Source organism: Oryctolagus cuniculus, chromosome 11 (genome assembly GCF_051225735.1).
Source record: "Oryctolagus cuniculus isolate XC-2025 breed Fujian yellow rabbit chromosome 11, ASM5122573v1, whole genome shotgun sequence".
Taxonomy (NCBI): Eukaryota; Metazoa; Chordata; class Mammalia; order Lagomorpha; family Leporidae; genus Oryctolagus; species Oryctolagus cuniculus.
The window spans coordinates 101686211-101707053 of NC_142877.1; the positions used below are offsets into that span (position 1 = coordinate 101686211).

The 20843-nt window shown below is 40.9% G+C and overlaps 1 protein-coding gene across 6 annotated transcripts in view; it reads left to right on the forward strand.

Annotated features, from left to right (window-relative positions):
* APAF1 (apoptotic peptidase activating factor 1) overlaps positions 1–20843 on the forward strand; it is a 129863-nt gene that overhangs the window by 84842 nt on the left and 24178 nt on the right. For all 6 annotated transcript variants that reach the window (XR_016216979.1, XM_070052732.2, XM_070052733.2 and 3 more), the window contains 3 exons: positions 618–746; positions 13144–13269; positions 16309–16428. Coding sequence is in view for 5 of the 6 variants with exons in the window: in XM_070052732.2 (XP_069908833.2) it covers positions 618–746; positions 13144–13269; positions 16309–16428 (375 nt within the window). In the remaining variant the exon portion in view is untranslated. The remainder of the gene's footprint in view (positions 1–617; positions 747–13143; positions 13270–16308; positions 16429–20843) is intronic.

The following is a 20843-nucleotide window of genomic DNA, read 5'->3' on the forward strand; positions in this document are numbered from 1 at the left end:
GCAACCTTGATAGATAATCTGTGATGAATTTTCCTTTATAGAAAATATATTTCAAGTTAAGAAATATTTTAAAAGTATATGTATGTTAATATAAATCTTGTTTATGACTTTTATTAATTATGCCAATTACTAGCAATTGTAATATTTTTTCAGGACTTATATTTGAAAAGGTAAGAAGATTCTTTGAAAAATAAATTTAGATTCTTTTTTACAAACAGAGTTAGACAGTGAGAGAGAGAGAGAGAGACAGAGAGAAAGGTATTCCTTTTTCCGTTGGTTCACCCCCCCCCCCCCAATTGGCCGCTACGACTGGCACGCTGTGCCGATCTGAAGCCAGGAGCCAGGTGCTTCCTCCTGGTCTCCCATGTGGGTGCAGGGCCCAAGGACTTGGGCCATCCTCCACTGTGCTCCCAGGCCACAGCAGAGAGCTGGACTGGAAGAGGAGCAACCAGGACAGAATCTGGCACCCCAACCAGGACTAGAACCTGGGGTGCCTGCGCCGCAGACGGAGGATTAGCCTAGTGAGCTGTGGCGCCGGCCAAATTTAGATTCTATTTGGGTATAACTTGCCTTTTTAAATATTTTACTTTCATAGATATCTCTATTTTTGTTGATAGGTTTTTGACTTTCATACCAGTGACCTATTGGCCGAAATCCAAACAGGCCGTAACAGCACTATCCAGTATTGTGACTTTTCCCCTCATAATCATTTGGCAGTGGTGGCTTTGTCTCAATACTGTGTGGAGGTGAGTAGTTTATTCTTTGAAGTCTGAGTTTCTTGAAATCTAAGGATAATCGAGAATTGCCTGTGTAAATCATTCACACTGAGTTTGCTTGCTTCAGAAACTGTATTTTCATAGCTTTATGATCTACATAGCTTTATGATATTAACCTGTACATCCAGCTTTAATACTTTAATAATGATTGAAGGCTTGATTGGTGTGGGTCTTTGTCTGTAAAATAGAGAAATTTAATTGGTTTACAGGCTTCTCTTCAAGGGTATCTTAACTGTAAACACCTTTTCAGTATCCACGGCTTAATTTCAGTAGTTTTTAGTGAGTTTGTCAACTTTGCCTTCCATGAAGGCATTGGGCAAGAGCTGATATATTATAGCCCCTCACAGTGCAGGTTCTGTGAAGATGAGAGTGAGTGGATGAGCTCCTCAGGCACCTCCTAATTCTGAAAAGAGCAGTGCATCTAACACTGAGGAACTTCCTGCTGAGAATTCTCCCGCTGTAAGCAGGCTGTTCCAATTCGTGGGAAGAAGTAGGTGCTGCGGGCGGGGTTCTGTTGGTCAGTGGACCTGAACTGAACGTTTCAGCTCCACTAGAAGGTCTTGACTCTGGACCTCCTCAAGGTAGGTGTGGTTGGAGTTTTCACTTCTCCACGTTTCTTCAGGATTTTTAGAAGGAGTGGAAGAGTAAGACACTATAAATATCTTTCATGCTTCACTGTCATTTATGAAAATACTTTGAAAGCTGCAGGAAATAATTTCTTCCTTCTTGAAATGTAGGGGTTGATTCTGATGGCCCCAAATGGCAAAGCAATGATGGGAGAGAAATAGGGAGCCACGGGGGGAATAAAGGAAAGGATCTTCAAAGGTGGTGTTTCAGTTGAGGAACTACTTCATTTCTGTATGTCCCAGCTTGGTCTCTAGAGATAAGGCAGAGAAGATATCATATAATTAGTCTGTAACCATAGAACTCACTGAATGAAAACCACTGTGCGTGTGGTGAAGTACTGGTTTGTCCATGCTGGTTCTGAAATCGTAAAGGTCTATAATCCGAAATGTAGTGAAAGGAGCTCAGGCGCATATGGTACTTCATAAGACTGGAATGTATTTGAATAATTTACAGCAGAACCTAGGACAAAACACAGCCAGCCTAGTGGCAGACATCAACAGTTTGTAATAAGCATGAATTACAAGGGAAATGTGTACATGTTACAATTAGTGCATTCATTTATTGTAGGATTCTGCAGTCATTTAAAATGAAGGTTAGATGACTGTATTAGTGGAAAATTGTCTATGAAAACTGCTTATATTCATCAGAATTTTTTAGGTTATTCAAAAAAATAGACAAAACATTTGCGTGATTCCTAAGTTAAAGCTTTATAATAAATTATATTCAGAGAAGCCTTGCTGTGATCCCTCCCTGTTCCTTCTTCTCTACTTCCTTACCCCATAGGTAATCATATTTTTATTTTGTTTTAACCTTCCAGTGTTTTTTTTTTTTTTTTTTTTGCATATACAAGGCACTTCAAAAAGTTTATGGAAATAGGAATTTTTTTTTTTTTTTTTATCTTTTATTTAATGAATATAAATTTCCAAAGTACGTCTCATGGGTTACAATGGCTTTCCCCCCCATACCGTCCCTCCCACCCACCACCCTCCCCTTTCCCACTCCCTCTCCCCTTCCATTCACATCAAGATTCATTTTCGATTATCTTAGTATACAGAAGATCAGCTTATTATACCTTAAGTAAGGATTTCAACAGTTTGTTCCCACACAGAAACATAAAGTGAAAAATAATAGATGATTTTTTTTTAAATGATGATGAAATCAGATCAGACCTATTGTCATGTTTAATCCCAGTGAGAGTCAAGTTGGGAATTGATAGTTTCTTTTTTTTTTTTTTTTTTTTTTAACAGAAGATCAGTTTAGTGTACATTAAGTAAAGATTTCAACAGTTTGCACCCCCATAGAAACACAAAGTGAAATATACTGTTTGAGTACTCGTTATAGCATTAAGCCTCAGTGTACAGCACATTAAGGACAGAGATCCTACATGAGGAGTAAGTGCACAGTGACTCCTGTTGTTGACTTTACAAATTGACACTCCTGTTTATGGCATCAGTAATCTCCCTATGCACCAGTCATGAGTTTCCAAGGCTATGGAAGCCCCTTGAGTTCTCCGACTCTTATCTTGTTTAGACAAGGTCATAGTCAAAGTGGAGGTTCTCTCCTCCCTTCAGAGAAAGGCACCTCCCTCTTTGAAGACCTGTTCTGGAAATAGGAATTAAAAGATAAGTTTATTTTGGTATCTCAAGATTTTGCATATGGAGAATCTTCAAAAAGTTATGGAAAATGTGCATTCTGAAAAAACTGTATGTTTATGAATTTTTTTGTGTTAGAATAAGCTCACCTTTTAATTCCATTTTCTACAGTTTGTTTTGGCATACCTTCATGGGGCTGGCACTGTGGCATAGCAGGTAAAGACACCACCTGCAGTGCCTGCATCCCATATGGGTGCCGGTTCAAGTCCTGGCTGCTCCACTTCTGATCTAGCTCTCTCTATGGACTGAAAAAGCAGTAGAAGATGGCCTGGGTCCTTGCGCCCCTGTACCCACATAGGAGACCTGGAGGAAGCTCCTGGCTCCTGGCTTTGAATAGGCCCAGCTCTGGCCATTGTGGTCATTTGGGAAGTGAATGAGCGGATGGAAGACCCCCCCCCCCGCCTCTCTCTCTGCTGTTGCCTCTGTGACTCTGCCTTTCAAATAAATAAATAAATCTTTAAAAAAAACCTTCATACAAGCTGGTATCTGTAACATATATATTTATCTCTATATCTGTAACCATTTATTTCTGTTACATAAAAGGTAATGTAGTATGTATGCTCTTCTGTACTACTTCTTCTTCTTCTCTTCTTCTTTTTTTTTTTTTTTTTTTTGACAGGCAGAGTGGACAGTGAGAGAGAGAGAGACAGAGAGAAAGGTCTTCCTTTACCGTTGGTTCACCCTCCAATGGTCACTGTGGCTGGCGCGCGCGCTGATCCGAAGCCAGGAGCCAGGTGCTTCTCCTGGTCTCCCATGTGGGTGCAGGGCCCAAGGACTTGGGCCATCCTCTGCTACACTCCCTGGCCACAGCAGAGAGCTGGCCTGGAAGAGGGGCAACTGGGACAGAATCTGGCGCCCTGACTGGGACTAGAACCCAGTGTGCCAGTGCCACAGGCAGAGGATTAGCCTATTGAGCCGTGGTGCTGGCCTCTTTTTTTTTTTTTTTTTTTAATATTTTATTTATTTGATAGGTAGAGTTACAGACAGAGAGAAAGAGAAAGAGGATCTTCCATCTGTTGGTTCACTTCCCAAATGGCTCCAATGGCCAGAGCTGAGCTGATCTGAAGCCAGGAATCAGGAGCTTCTTCCAGGGCCTCCCAAGTGGGTACAGGGGCCCAAGTGCTTGAGCCATCTTCCAGTGCTTTCCCAGGCCATAAGCAGAGAGCTGAATTGAAAGAGGGGCAGCTAGGACATGAACCAGTGCTCATATGGGATACCACTGCTGCAGGCAGAGGCTTAGCCTACTATGCCCATGTACTTTGGTTTTATTCTGTTAACAATATAGCTGAGAGGAAAAAAAAAACCATGCAGATTAGAGAGTGGCATGCTGCATAGGGCTTGGGAGAAACAGCGAAGAGACGCAGGAGGTATACACTCATCAGAGATGAGAAGAGAAAACTGCCTGGGAAGCCCCATGGGAGGAGGGGAACCAGCTTGAACTGGTGTGGTGAGTGTCGATGCACACACAGAGAGCTCAGAAAACTAAAGCTGTGGACAGCCAGAGCCAGTGGTATTTTTGAGACAGGGCCAGGGTAGGGGCAGGACAGATGGCAGTAATCTGTCTGTGTAGCAGTCCACAACCTGGGGAGCCGGAGGTTGCTGGCGGTCACCTGAGGTCCAAGTGAAAGTGGAGAGAGACGGCTGATTAAAACTAATCTCTCCAAAACAAAACCAGCTACCCGGCCGAGAGAGATTGGATGCCATTTTAATTCAGGATTAGAACCAGGGAAGCCTGCAGGTGCACATATAACAGCCCACTGAGAGGGGGCACCTGAATGCAGCACTGGCAGCAGCAGCAGGCAGACATTAAACCAGTGACTGTAGTGTGTGATTGAGATCTAGGAACCGAGGGAATGCTCTGCAGCACCCAGTGTCTCAGAGATTGACTGGGAAGTGACTGGGAAAATACCAACAAAAGGGGGGCACGCCTGCAAGGAGCATCTGGGGGAACCTTAGATGCTGAGACCTTGGGGCCTAGGTGGCTATGAAAAGCTGTAGGGCATAGCTAGGAATCGTTACCCTGGAAACTCACCCCACCCTAGAGCACTGACCAGAGCCCACAGGCCACACCCACTACACAGCTCCTGGTATTCATTGAAAGGGCAGACATTCCAGGAAGCCGCAGGAAAAAAAGTCAATAGAAGAAAAAATTAAAAACCAACTCCAAAAATGAAAAATAAGAGCTGAAATGCAAATAACAAGAATAAGGAAGTTACCATAAACCCCCCAGAGGATACACAACAATATTAGAATGCAAAGATGAAGAGCTCGAGGAAATGCTAGAAATGGAATTTAAACAATTAATCATGGGATTATTAAAATCTGAAACAAATCCATTAACTAAAGAAAACTATACAAGACATGAACAAAAACTTTTCCAGGAAATAGAGAATAGAGAGAAATCAAAATGAAATGTTAGAAATGAAGAATTCAGTCGATCAAATAAAAAATGTGATGGAAATTCTTAACAGCAGGCTTGATGAGGCAGAAGAAAGAATATCCGAACTAGGAGACAAATCTTTGGAAATCTTACAGTTAGACCAAAAAAAAAAAAAAAAAAAAAAAAAAACCACACACACAAGAAAATAGTGTTGGAGACCTTTGGGGCACTATCATATGACCAAACATACAGATCTTAGGAATTCCCAAAGGACTGGAAAGAGAGAGGGAGTAGAAAGCCTATTTAGTGAAATAACTATAGAAAGCTTCCCCAACTCAGAGAAAGAAAGGGATGTTCAAATAGAGGAAGCACATAGGACTCCTAACAGACATGACCACCATGACATATTATAGTCAAACTCTCCACAGTAAAACATAAAATATTCTAAAATGGGCATGAGAAAATGCCACATCTCTTTCCATGGCAGACTTCTCATCAGAAACCCTAAAGGCTAGAAGGGAATGGTGAGATATAGTCAAGTCTTAAAAAAAACTGTCAACCCAGAATACTGTACCCCGCAAAAGTTGCATTTATGAATGAAGGTGAAATAAAGGACTTTCATAACAGAAATTGAAAACATTTGTTGACACTCATCCAGCCCTACAGAAGACGCTTAAGAGATGTGCTACACACAGAAACACAGAAAGATAGCCACCCTTGTGAAAGAATGAGAAGGCAAAAAACAAAAACAAAAACAAAAACAAAAACAAAAAACCAGTAGAAGTACAAAAGAAATCCAAAGTAAATGATAGGAAGAAATTGTAGACAAATGGCAGGGCCAAGTCCTTACTTGTCAATAGTCACCTTGAATGTAAATGGCCTCAATTCTCCAGTGAAAAGACAGATTGGCTGAAAAGATCAAAAAAAAAAAAAAAGACCCATCTATTTGCTGCTTACAAGAAACACATCTCACCAACAAAGATACATATAAACAGAAAGTGAAAGGTTTGAAAAAGATAGTCCATGCTAACAGAAAACAAAAGAGAGCTGCTGTTGCCATCCTAATTTAAGACAAAATAGACTTTAACATAACAACTGTTAAAAGAGATGAAGAAGGACACTTGTAATTATCAAGGGATCAGTATAACAGGAAAATATAATAAAACATATATGCACCCAATTACAGGATGCTTGGCTACTTAAAAAAATGTTAATAGACCTAAAGAGACACATAGACTCTAATACAATAATAACAGGAGACTTCAATAACCCACTTTCAGCAATGGACAGAACAGCCAGACAGAAAATCAGCAAGGAAACAACAGGGTTAATTGACAATAGAGACCAAAAGGACCTAACAGATATTTATAGAACCTTTCATCCCACAGTGGCAGAATGCACATTCTTGTCATCAATGCATGGAAGTTTCTCTAGGATAGACCATATGCTAGGCTACAAAGCAGGTCTCAGCAAATTCAAAACAATTAAAATCATTTCATGCACCTTATCTGACTACAGTGGTATAAAGCTGGAAATCAACAACTCAGAAGACTCTAGAGTTATATATATATAAATGTATGGAGGCTGAACAACATGCTCCTAAATGAACAATGGATCATAGAAGAATTCAAAAGAGAAATAAAAAAAATTCTGGAAGCAAATGAAAATGACAATATATCATATCAAAACCTATGGGATACAGCAAAAGCAGTGTTAAGAGGGAAGTTCATAGCAATTAGTGCCTACGTGAAGAAAATGAAAAGGTGCCAAATAAATGAGCTGTCAGTGCATCTCAAGGACCTAGAATATCAACAACGAACCAAACCCAAAACTAGTAGGAGGAAAGAAATCATTAAAATTAGGGAAGAAATAAAATCTAAACAAAAAATACAAAAAAATCAATGAAATAGAAAGCCGTTTTTTTTTTTTTTTTTAAACAAAATTGATATACCAATGGCTCAACTAACCAAAACAGAAAGACGGAGAAGACCCAAATCAATAAAATCAGTGATAAAAAAGGAAATGTAATGACATACACCACAGAAATAAAAAGAATCATCAGAAATTACTACAAACAGCTGTATGCCAACAAACTAGGAAACCTAGAAGAAATGAATAGGTTCCTGGACACATACAACCTACCTAAATTGACCATGAAGACAAAGAAAACCTAAACAGACCCATAAAAGACAAAAATTGAATCAGTAATAAAGGCCCTCCCAAAAAAGAAAAGCCCAGGACCAGATGGCTTCACCGCTGAATTCTACCAGACATTTAAAGAAGAACTAACTCCAATTCTTCTCAAGCTATTCAAAACAATTGAAAGGGAAGGAATCCTCCCAAATTCTTTCTATGAAGCCAGCATTACCTTAATTCCTAAACCTGAAAAAGATGCAACAGAGAAAGAGAATTACAGACCAATTTCCCTGATGAACATAGACACAAATATCCTCAACAAAACACTAGCCAATCGAACTCAACAACACATCAGAAAGATCATTCACCTGGACCACATAAGGTTTATCCCTGGTATGCAAGGGTGGTTCAATGTTCGAATATCAATCAATGTGATACATCACATTAAGAAATTGAAGAACAAAACCATATGATTGTCTCAATAGATGCAGAGAGAGCATTTGATAAAATACAACACTTTTTCGTGATGAAAACTCTAAGCAAATTGGGTATAGATGGAACATTCTACAGCACAGTCAAGGCAATTTGTAACAAACCCAGGCCGGCATCCTATTGAATGAGGAAAAGTTGGAAGTATTCCCCATAACATACAGAACCAGACGAGGATGCCCACTCTCACCATTTGCTATTCAATATAGTCCTAGAAGTTTTAGCCAGAGCTATTAGGCAAGAAAAAGAAACCAAAGGGATACAAGTTGGGAAGGAGGAGGTCAAACTATCCCAATTTGCAGATGACATGATTCTATATATAGGGAATCCAAAAGACTCCACTAAGAGACTATTGGAACTCATAGAAGAATTTGGTAAAGTAGCAGGATATAAAATCAGTACACAAAAATCAGCAGCATTTATATACACAGACAATGCCATGGCTAAGAAAGAACTTCTAAGATCAATCACATTCACAATAGCTACAAAAAAAAAATCAAATACCTTGGAATAAATTTAACAAAGAATGTCAGAGATCTCTATGTTGAGAATTATAAAACATTAAAGGAAGAAATAGAAGATACCAAAAAATGTAAAAATCTCCCATGTTCCTGGATTCTAAGAATCAATATCATCAAAATGTCCATACTATCAAAAGCAATCTACAGATTCAGTGGGATACCAATCAAAATACCAAGGACATTCTCAGATACAGAAAAAAAACAATGCTGAAATTCATGTGGAAGCACAGGAGACCCCAAATAGCTAAAGCAATCTTATACAACAAAAACAGAGCTGGAGGCATCAGAATAGCAGATTTCAAGACATACTACAAGGCAGTTATAATCAAAACAGCCTGGTACTGGTACAAAAACAGATGGACAAAGCAGTGGTACAGAATAGAAACACCAAAAATCAACCCAAGCTTCTACAACTAACTTATATTTGACAAAGGAGCTAAAGTCAATCCCTGGAGCAAGGGCAGTCTCTTCAACAAGTGGTGCTGGTGCTGGGAAAACTGGATTTCCACATGCAGAAGTATGAAGCAAGACCCCATTTTTCTTCCTTCCTTCCTTCCTTCCTTCCTTCCTTCCTTCCTTCCTTCCTTCCTTCCTTCCTTCCTTCCTTCCTTCCTTCCTTCCTTCCTTCCTTCCTTCCTCCCTTCGTTTCAAGAGAGAGACAGACAGAAAGGTCTTCCTTTTCCATTGGTTCAACCCCCAATGGCCACTGTGGCCGGCGCAGAGTGCAGCCGGCGCACTGCGTTGATCCAAAGCCAGGAGCCAGGTGCTTCTCCTGGTCTCCCATGCGGGTGCAGGGCCCAAGCACTCGGGCCATCCTCCACTGCACTCCTGGGCCACAGCAGAGAGCTGGACTGGAAGAGGGGCGACCGGGACAGAATCTGGTGCCCCGACCGGGATAGAACCCAGGGTGCCGGCGCTGAAGGTGGAGGATTAGCCTAGTGAGCTGCAACGCTGGCCCCCGCACCTTTTTTTTTTTTTTTTTTTTTTTGACAGGCAGAGTGGATAGTGAGAGAGACAGAGAGAAAGGAAGACCCCTACTTTCACCTTACAGAAAAATCCATTCAAAATGGTTGAAAGACATAAATCTATGGCCCAATGCCATCAAATTATTATTGAACATTGGGGAAACCCTGCAAGACACTGCCACAGGCAAAGAGTTCTTGGAAAAGACCCCAGAGGCACAGGCAATCAAAACCAAAATTCAGAAATGGGAGTTGATCAAATTGAGAAGCTTCTGTACTGCAAATGAAACACTCAGGAAAGTGAAGAGGCAACTGACACAATGGGAGAGATTATTGGCAATCTATACAACTGATAATGCAGTAATATCCAGAATATATAAAGAGATCAAAAAAGTGAACAACAAAACAAACCAGTGAAGCAATGGACAAAGGCCTTAAACAGGCATTTTTCAAAAGAGGAAATCAAAATGACCAACAGACACATGAAAAAAAAAATGTTCAGGATCACTAGCCATCAGAGAAATGCAAATCAAAAGCACAATGAGGTTTCACCTCACTCCAGTTAGAATGGCTTTCATATAGAAATCATCAAACAACAAATGCTGGTGAATATGTGGGGAAAAAGGTACCCTAATCCACTGTTGGTAGGAATGTAAACTGGTAAAAACTGCTATGGAAATCAGTTTGGAGATACCTCAGAAATCTGAATATAGACCTATCATGTAACCCAGCCATCCCATACCTGGGAATTTACCCAAGGGAAATTAAATCAGCAAATAAAAGTTATCTGCACCCCCATATTTATTGCAGTTCAACTTATAATATCTAAGACATGGAATCAACATAAATGCCCATCAACTGAAGACTGTATAAAGAAACTATGTGATATGTACACTCTGGAGTATTGCACAGTGGTAAAAAAAAAATGAAATACAGTCATTTGCAACAAAATGGATGAATCTGGAAAACTTCATACTTAGTGAAATAAGCTAGTTCCAAAGCAACAAATATCACATGTTCTCCCTGGCCTGTGATGAATAATAGAACACCTAAAAGGCAATCTGTAGAAGTGAAATTGACACTTTGAGAAGCAATGACTTGAATAGTCCTTGTCTTCACTGTTGAGGAACAGTTTTTTTAAAAATACTATTTGTTGAGCTCTTTACTTAACACAGAATTAAACATATGTGTATAAAGTCAATTGAAAATGTATCTCAGTAAAAAATAAGAATGGAAATAAGAGAGGGAGGAGTAAGAGGGCTGGGAGTATGCATGGGAGGGTAGGCATGGTGGGAAATCAACATGTTCCTAAAGTTGTAATTATGAAGTGTATAAAGTTTGTAACTTTAAAGCTGTATAGTTCTGCACGCATTCCTACAGACTTACTTTTTTTTTTTTTTTTTGGACAGGCAGAGTGGATAGTGAGAGAGAGAGAGACAGAGCAGAGAGAAAGGTCTTCCTTTTTGCCGTTGATTCACCCTCTAATGGCCGCCACGGCTGGTGTGCTGCAGCTGGTGCACTGCGCCGATCCAAAGGCAGGAGCCAGGTGTTTCTCCTGGTCTCCCATGCGGGTGCAGGGCCCAAGCACTTGGGCCATCCTCCACTGCCTTCCTGGGCCACAGCAGAGAGCTGGCCTGGAAGAGGGGCAACCAGGACTAGAACCCGGTGTGCCGGCGCCGCTAGGCAGAGGATTAGCCTATTGAGCCACGGCGCCGGCCCAGACTTTCTTCTAAGGGTACAATTTAAAAACTTGCCATGAGATCCCAAATCCCCTTAAGCTGGGTAGTAAAAATACAATCTTAAATGTTAAAGTGATCATATTGATAGGATTACATGTATTATAATAATAATAGAATTAAAAAGGAGTGAATGCTCCAACATGGAAAGCAGTCCCCACAGAAGACTTACAGAATGACAATAGTATTAAGTAGCACTGTGACCTCAGAATCAGCCCTTAAGGCATTCTGGTCTGGCTGCAGAGCCCATGAGAGTATTTCAGGCATGGAAAGCCAAGACACTGTGGCAAAAAAATGTCCTACATGAAGGATCTCTGAGTGAGACCCCAGTGGAAATAAGGGGCCATCAAAGAAGTATGTACTTTGCTTTGAAGGGAGAAGAGAACTTCCACTTTGCTTATGGCCTTGCCTAAATACTAACAGAGACTGTGGACTCAAAAGGCTTCCATAGCCTGTGCAGCTCATGTCAAGAGCCTTGGGTAATCAGTGATGTCATTCATAAGAGTTTTAATTGTTAAATTAACAACAGGTGTCATTGTGCAGTAACTTCCCATGCAGGCCCTCTGTCCTCGAAGAGTTGTATCATGAGAATTAACAAAGTTGTATTAAGTAGAGGATATTCATTATATACATATTTTAAAGTTTTATTTATGTGAAAGAGTTACAGAGAGGCATAGGACTGCTTCCCGTGTTGGAGCGAGAGAGAGAGGGAGGGAGGGAGGGAGAGAGAGAAAGAGAGAGAGAGAGAGAGAGAGTCTTCCATCTGCTGGTTCACTCCCCAAATAGCTGCAACAGCCATTGATGTGCCGATCCGAAGCCAGGAGCTGGGAGCTTCTTCTGGGTCTCCCATGTGGGTGCAGGGCCCAAGCATTGGGTCATCTTCCACTGCTTCCCCAGACCATTAGCAGGGAACTGTATTAGAAGTGGAGCAACTGGGGCTGGCACTGTGGTACAGCGGGTTAAAGCCCTGGCCTGAAGTGCTGTCATCCCATATGGGCATCAGTTCTAGTCCCGGCTGCTCCTCTTCCTATCCAGCTCTCTGCTATGGCCTGGGATAGCAGTAAAAGATGACCCAGGTCCTTGGGCCCCTGCACCCACATGGGAGACCCGTAAGAACCTCCTACTCCTGGCTTCGGATTGGCTCAGCTCCAGTCATTGCTGCCATCTGCAGAGTGAACCAGCAGATGGAAAACCTCTCTCTGTCTCTAACTCTCTGTAACTCTGTCTTTCAAAAATAAAATAAATCTTAAAAAAAAAAAAAAAGAAGTGGAGTGACCATATTCTTTTGCCTCATAGGTTTTAGATAAGCCTAAGTGCCCAACTCCATTGCCTGTTTCCTTAGGTGACTCTTTGATTAATGATAAAATTTGTTCTCAAAAAAAAAAAAAAAAAAAAAAAAGCATGTTGCAAAAATTAAAAGAAAAATAAGAGTGGAAGCAGGAGGAAGGATGGGAGGGAGGATGAGTTGGGAAGTGTCATTATGTATTTAAAACTATTAGGAGGTACATGAAATTTGTCCCATTTATATGAATAAAAAATTTAAATAAAAAACAGAAAAAAGATATAGTCATTTCAGGATGTTTTTCTCATTCCATTGATGGCTGTATAACATTTCATTATGGGATTACTGCAGTTTATTCGTTTGGTTCCATAGTTTTGGCCAGTGGGTTGTCTCCAGGGTTTTTTTTGTTGTTGTTGTTATTAAAAATAAAGATGCAATGAATAGTCTTTTGTATAAAAGATTTTGTATTTTTGATTATTGGTTTTAGGCTAAATTCATAGAAGTAATATTGCTATTTTCACTGTTACTGGTACATTTGAAACTTATGAATGTGATTTCGTATATGCTGTGTTTATTCTGTAGTTGTGGAATATGGACTCACGTTTAAAGGTAGCTGATTGCCGAGGACATTTAAGTTGGGTTCATGGTGTGATGTTTTCTCCTGATGGATCATCATTTTTGACATCTTCTGATGACCAGACTATCAGGGTGAGAAATACTGAGATTGTTATTTTAAACATGTATTGATGCTGAACTAAATAGCTTACAAACTAAAAAATTGATGGACAGTATTGGGGAAAGTAAGACAGGAAATTACTAGATTCATATTCAGCCTGTTAAGTACTATTATGTGGACTGTAAGAGTCTCATTCCTTCAGCACATGTCGTTATTACCTTGGACCAGGAGCTATGAGAAGTCCAAAGAATAAACTGTATTTTGGTTAATTTAAATATATTACATTTGATTCCTCAGAATACTCTTTGACTGTTCCTCTACCTGAATTCCTACATCTGATCACTTGCTGATTTTCAGATTCTGCCCTTTTGTTTTCTACTGTTTTTTCATTCTTACTGACCATGTTCAGGTCTTCATAACCTGTAACTTTTCGTGTTGTATTAGTCTCTTCTGGAAACCTTTCTTTTCACCATGCTGTTTTTAAGCTATTTTCGTTGTGTACAATACAGTCATTCCATGTTTGTCCAAAATGGTGTCTCCATTGTCTGTCAAAGTAAGCATATGAAATATCCTTCTAGGTTTACTTTTTTTTTTTTTTTTAAAGATTTATTTATTTACTTGAAAGTCAGAGTTACACAGAGAGAGAAGGAAAGGCAGAGAGAGAGAGATCTTCCATCGCTGGTTCACTCCCCAGCTGGCTGCAACGGCCAGAGCTGCGCTGATCCGAAGCCAGGAGCCAGGAGTCAGGAGCTTTCTCTGGGTCTCCCACGCGGGTGCAGGGGCCCAAGGACTTGGCCCATCCTCTACTGCTTTCCTAGGCCACAACAGAGAGCTGGATTGGAAGTGGAGCAGCCAGGTCTTAAACCGGTGCCCATATGGGATGCCAGCGCTTCAGGCCAGGGATTTAACCCTCTGTGCCACAGTGCCAGCCCCTATAGGTCTACTATTAAGCTTCTCCACAGTATGGCCTATTTTGCTCCATTCTTCCAGTTTATTCCTACAGGTAACTTAAACTGGACTTGCTTGCATTTTTGACTCAGTAGTTCCCTGTTTCAGTGCTTTTGCTTGAGTGATTTCTTATGTTTGGCAAACTCTACTTTCCTCTATCTCTCTTTGTTGAAGTCCTAACCATTCTATAATTCCCTTTCTTGAATTCCCCATTCAGAGGAATGTCTGTATTCTTTAATGCTGTATACTTCTGTGTCAATTTCCAATGGTGTGTATCACATTCTGACTTGAAGTAGAGTGCAGATTTTCTTTACTTCTTACTTCCAACACTGCACTGGTTCCCTTATTTATACATGTTGGGTTATAAGTGAAGAGTTCATTCATCCAGGTTGGTCCCTATATAATGTTTTATACAAATTGCAGCTAAAATTTATTTAATATTTGCTATAAACCAGATATTGTACAAGTACTTTGTATGAGTATGTATTAATTTACTAAATGTTACAGCAATCTTTGTTACCACTAATGAAACAGGCACAAAAAAATTAGGTTCAGAAGAATCAGTGATATTTAATGTGTCAGTTTCAAGGAGTGTGAGTGAATACACAACAAAAAATGTTATTTAAAAAAGAACAAACTGTATCACTAAGCATGCTGTTATGGCATGTTTAGTGATAGACTTGATTTATCTTCTGGTGTAAGCTTTTCATCTTGTAGATGGGTGTCATACAGTTTGAGAAGCAGCTCCGGACTAAGTAGCCTGCCCAAAGTTACAATTTTAGGTAGAGCTAGGATTCATTCTGAGACATTTTGACTCCAGAGCCCAAAACTCTTTTTTTTCCTTTTTAATTAAGTTTATTTATCTGAGAGGCAGAGAGACAAGGAGAGTTAGAGAGTGAAACAGAGGGCAAGACTCAGAGACAGAGGGAAAGAGAGCAGTCCTATCTGCTGCTTCACTCCTCAAATGTGTGCAGCAGCCAGCTGAAGTTGATAGCAGGAACACAATGCAGGTCTCCCATGTGGATGGCAAGGACCCATTCATTTGAGCCATCATCCACTGACTCCTACCGTCTATGTTAGCAAGAAGCTGGAAGGATCTGGAGTTAGGTCTTGACCCCAGAGACTCTGATGCAGGATGCAGGGGTCTTAGTTAGCACCTTTAACCTTAGGACTGAATACCTACCCTTGAGCCCATAGCTGCTGCTGCTGCCTTTTTTTTTTTTTTTTTTTTTAAAGATTTGTTTATTTGAGAGTCAGAGCTACACAGAGAGAAGTCTTCTGTCTGTTGCTTCACTCACCGAGTGGCTGCAACAGCCAGTGAAGACCCAGGCTGAAGTCAGGAGCCAGGAGCTTCTTCCAGGTCTCCCATGTGGGTGACAGGGTTCAAGCTCATGGGCCATCTTCTACCGCGCTTCCCAGGCCCTTAGTAGGGAGCTGGATTGGAAGTAAATCAGCCAGGACATGAACCGCCACTGACACAGAATAGGCAGTGGCTTTATTTGCTATGCCACAGTACTGGCCCTGGACCCATACCCTCCACCCCCCCTTTTTTTAAAAAGATCGATTTATTTGAGAGGCAGAAAGAAAGAGGTTGGAGTGGGGAGAAAGAGAGAGAGAGAAAGATACCTAGATATCTTCCCATCTGCTGGTTCACCCCCCAAATGGCTGCTGTGGCCGAGGCTGTGCCAGCCTGAAGCCAAGAGCCAGGAACTTCTTCCAGTCTCCCACATGGGTGTAGGGGCCTGAATACTTGGGCCATCTTCCGCTGCTTTCTCAGTTACATTAGCAGGGAGCTGGGTTGGAAGTGGAGCTGCCGGAACTTGAACCAGTGTTCATATGGGATGCTGGCACTGCAGACAGAGGCTTAACCTTCCATAGCAGAGCTGGCCCCAAGCCCATAACTATTAATATTAACCACTTCTTATTGTAGAATGTATAATGAATAATAAATATTTACTCTTTTGAATATAATATAATTGAAAATTTTCTATCATCATAGGTATTTTACTTGTGAAGCATAGTATGTATCTTGCTTTAAGATATTGATATATCTTTACATTATCTCAGAGGATGGGCTGATAACAGATGGTTATCTTATTTTAGTTTCTTTATCTCTTAATCAGGTCTGGGAGACTAAGAAGGTATGTAAGAACTCTGCAATAGTGTTAAAACAAGAAGTCGATGTTGTTTTTCAAGAAAATGAAGTGATGGTCCTTGCGGTTGATGATGTAAGATGTCTACAAGTGAGTATTTTTAAGCAAATAATTGAAAACATTGTTTTAGTTGAATTCATAATTCACAATTTTTTAAAAAGATTTATTCATTTGAAAGTCAGAGTTACACAGAGAGAGAAGAGGAGGCAGAGAGAGAGGTCTTCCATCCGTTGGTTCGCTCCCTAATTGGCCACAATGACCGGAGCTGTGCTGATCCAAAGCCAGGAGCCAGAAGCTTCCTCTGGGTCTCCCACATGGATGCAGAGGCCCAAAGGCTTGGGACATCCTCCACTTCTTTCCCAGGCCATAGCAGAGAGCTGGATTGGAAGTGGAGGAGCCGGGACTTGAACCGGCGCCCATATAGGATGCTGGCACTGCAGGTGGCAGCTTCACCCATTACGCCACAGTGCTGGCCCCCACAATTTTTCTTATTTCCTTTTTTTAAGCCATGGGATTATGCACAATACTAACAAGTGCCCAGCAAGCATTAGTTGAATAAATATCTAGGTTTTGAGCTGAAGTTCAGATATGCCAATATTTAGAATTAAATTAGGCAGTAACTCCTTTCGCATGTGAGTATAAAAAGGAACTTCAAAAAGTTTGTGGAAAAGTGGAATTAAAAGATAAAAATATAAATTTTGTTTCTGAACATAAGCTCCATCCAGTTCAAGACAGTTTTGTAAGTGATGATGGCAGCCATTTCATCCATTTCTAAACAACTCAGAGTATTGGGAATTTAACTATGTCAACAGTCTTTTTTACATAAATCACTAAAGAAAAATGGTGCCCTTTAAAGACAAATATATGATCACATTCCTTGATTTGCAAGATGTCTAGAAATACCATGAGGACAAACTTGAGCTTGTTTGCAGTAGTGATTCAGGCATATCTGGTGGAATCTGCAAATAAGATGAGCATACTAATGGAAGTATTTTTCTTTTTTTTTTTTTTAAAGATTTATTTATTTATTTGAAAGGTAGAGTTACAGAGAGAGAGTGGGGAGACAGAGAGAGAGATCTATCTAGTTGTTCACTCCCAAATGGCCCCAACAGCCAGAGCTGTGTCAGACTGAAGCCAGAAACCAGGAGCTTCTTTCTGGTCTCCCACATGGGTGCAGGGGCCCAGGGACTTGAGCCATCTGCTGCTGCTTTTTGAGGTCCATTAACAGGGATCAGAAGTGGAACAGCCAAGACTTGAACCAGTGCCCATATGGGATGCCGGCACTTCAGGTCACAGCTTAACCTGCTGTACCACAGCACCAGCCCAGCATTTTTTCTTAAAGATTCACTTTTATTTATTTGCAAGACAGAGTGACAGAGAGGGAGAGAGAAAGATAGGGAAAGACAGAAAGAGAAAGATCTTCCATCTTCTGGTTCACTTCCCAAATGGCACAAAGCCTGGGATTGGAAGAGGCTGAAGCCTGGAGGCAGAAACTTCATTTGGGTCTCCTGTGTAGTAGCATGGACACAGGTCCCTTCAGCCATCTTTTCTTCTGCTGCTTTTCCAGGTGCAATCATAGGGATTTGGATCAGAAGCAGAGAAGCCGTGACTTGAACCAGTGTTCCTGTATAGGATGCCAGTATTGTTAAGTGGCGACTTAACCCTCTGTGCCACAACACTAGCCCAAATGGAAGTATTTTTGCAGGGGAAGAGTAATAGGGTCCTTTTTTTTAAATGTTTTTAAACACATAACTTGTCCAGACAGGATTTTAGCCCAAATGGAAGTATTTTTGTAGGGGAAGGGTAATAGGGTCTTTATATATATATTTTTTGGATGTTTTTAAACACATAACTTGTCCAGACATGATTTTAAAAAAAATGTTTGTTTATTTACCTTTATTTACTTGAAAGGTGGAATGATGGCATGGGGTAGGAGTGGGAAGGTATCGTTCATCCACTGGTTCACTTCCCAAATGCCTACAATGGCCAGGGTTAAGCCAGGTCAAAGCCAAGAGCAGGAATTCAGTCTGGGTCTTCTTCTACATGGGTTGCCGGGAACCCAAGTACTTGCTCCAGCATCTCTGCCTCTCAAGGTGTGCATTAGCAGGAAGCTGGATTGGAATCAGAGGTGGGACCCGATCCCAGCACTGTTATGGGATGTAGGCTTCCCAAAAGGTGGATTAACCCACACCTCTGCCTTGATGGAGTCTTTGAAACAACAGATGTCACTTTAAGTGAAGGAATCTGACTCAAAAGACTTAGGTGGTAAGAGCAGAAGTTTACATACATGATGACATGTACCTGTTCATTCATTTATATAAGTATTTATTGAATGATTCTTAGTTTGAGAAGGAAAGGGTTGTGTAATAAAATTGGAAGAACTATATTGCTTAGGAATCCAAACAGCACTACTCAGACTGCTCTCCCCCTGCCCTCTAACATAGTAGGACACATAAGTGGAAGTATATCTTTGTTTTTGTTTTTTCTTTTTTTGGTTGTTTTAATTTCTAAATTTTAATTCTTAATTAGTTTTTAATAGATTCAGTGTGCTTTGTAGACACAATTCTAAGAGCTTCTAAGAGCATAGTGATATTCTCTCCCTCCCTCTTCTCTTCTGCCTCCCACCCTCCTTCTTTCTCCCTTCCTTGGAAGTATATCATGACCAACTGAAGAGAAAGAGCCCCAGAGATCTGTTGTTAGAAAATGCTATTAAGTAACTTTGAGCAATAGTAAGAGAGAACAGGTGTCCTGCAGAGCATTGGTGTTCAGTATCAGGTTAGCACTGTTGTATTGGTGACTCAAGTAAAATGTCATCTATCCATAAGCCCAGAGCAGGTTGCACTGCATTGACATAGAAGTCCTGGAAGTGATGGTGGCACTGCAGATAGTGGCAGCAGGAGTAAGTATATACCTTATGGAAGGTCAGACACGAGAGACTCTTCTTGTTGGCCAGCCCAAGTAGAACAACTGAGTAGTGTAGCATTGTAGGAGTTGTCAGCCTGTGGAGTGGAGTGGAGTGACTTGTGGCTGAGAGAGGTGTTAAGAGCTGCCGTAGAGAAGAGGGGCAAGGCATGGTTTTTATGTGAACAGTGAGGCATTCCTCCTTTCTGAGGACTGAGAAGTATAGGATTGGGAAGGACAGAAACCTGTCACAGGTGAGGGCTAATGATCCTATGAACTATTCACTGTGGTATGTTATTTTAGGTCCCTTCATTAGCTCTTAGAGCACATTATACAAGTTGAGAACCTTTTTTCCAGGTGGGCTATAGAAATGTCTTTTTAACTTCCAGGGAAAGGAGTTAAGCAGTGATAATGTGATCTTATGCCATCTCTTTGCATTTGCTTTTTCTTGATTTATCAAAGGTAGGAAGCAAGAATGTGTGTGTGAGAATGAGAGAAGATAGTGTAGTTGAGGTAGAGAGGAGAGAGAAAGCATGGACATGGAAGGCATGAGACATGACAGGAGCTTGAGACACACTGACAGAGGCTAGGAAAGAGTTTAACAAGTTCTAAAACTGAAGAGCTCAGCTTGGTGTAGTGGAGAGAACGGTGACTTCACTCATGAGACCCAAGTGCAAGTTCACATTTCATCATCAACTAGTTCTCTGATGCTGCGTGAATTGCATCACTTCTCTGAGTCTCACTTTCTTCACCTGGGAGGGCCTTTTCATCTTCAGCAGTCTATGACTTAGTTATATAGTCGAAGTAGAAGACAAATTCAGGAGACAGAGCCCTGGTTGTAAATTGTGTACGGCATGGCATAGCTTGTCCTCATGTGCTGTGCGAGAGTCAGGCTAGGAGACATCCCTAAGAATGGAGTGTTCTATATTGTACAAGCTGTGCTGTACATTTAGTGTTGATTAGGGGCTCTCGATGCCCTGTATTTCTGGCATGAATTAGGATGTGGAACTGGATGTGAATTCCTCATTAACTGGGTTTAACAGTTAATTCTTCCACTTGGGGTATTTTTCATTGTAGTGTTCTTGTCAAGGTCAGTGCCCTCATACTTGTGTTTCCTTTATTAATTTCATGCACTTTTTTTCTTTTAAAGACTTATTTGTTTATTTGAAAGGCAGAGTTACAGAGTGAGAGAGAGATGACAGAAACAAAAGTCTTCTATCTGCTGGTTCACTCCCTAAATGGCTGCAATGACTGGAGCTGGGCTGATCTGAAGCCAGAATCCTAGAGCTTCTTCAAGGTCTCCCACGTGGGTGCAGGGACCCAGGCACTTGGGCCATCTTCCACTACTTTCCCAGGCCATAAGCATAGAGCTGGATCGGAAGAGGAACAGCCAGGACATGAACCGGTGGCCATACAGGCTGCCCGTGCCGCAGGCAGAGAGTTAGCCTACTATGCCACAGCGTCGACCCCACAGCCTTTCTTTAACAGTTGTCATAACTGGGAGACTTAGAAGCCACCTAACTATAAAAGTATTTTACATCAGTGATTAAGAGAGAGTTTAGAAGATAGCTAAACTATTTAAGTGAACAAAACAATTTTTTTTA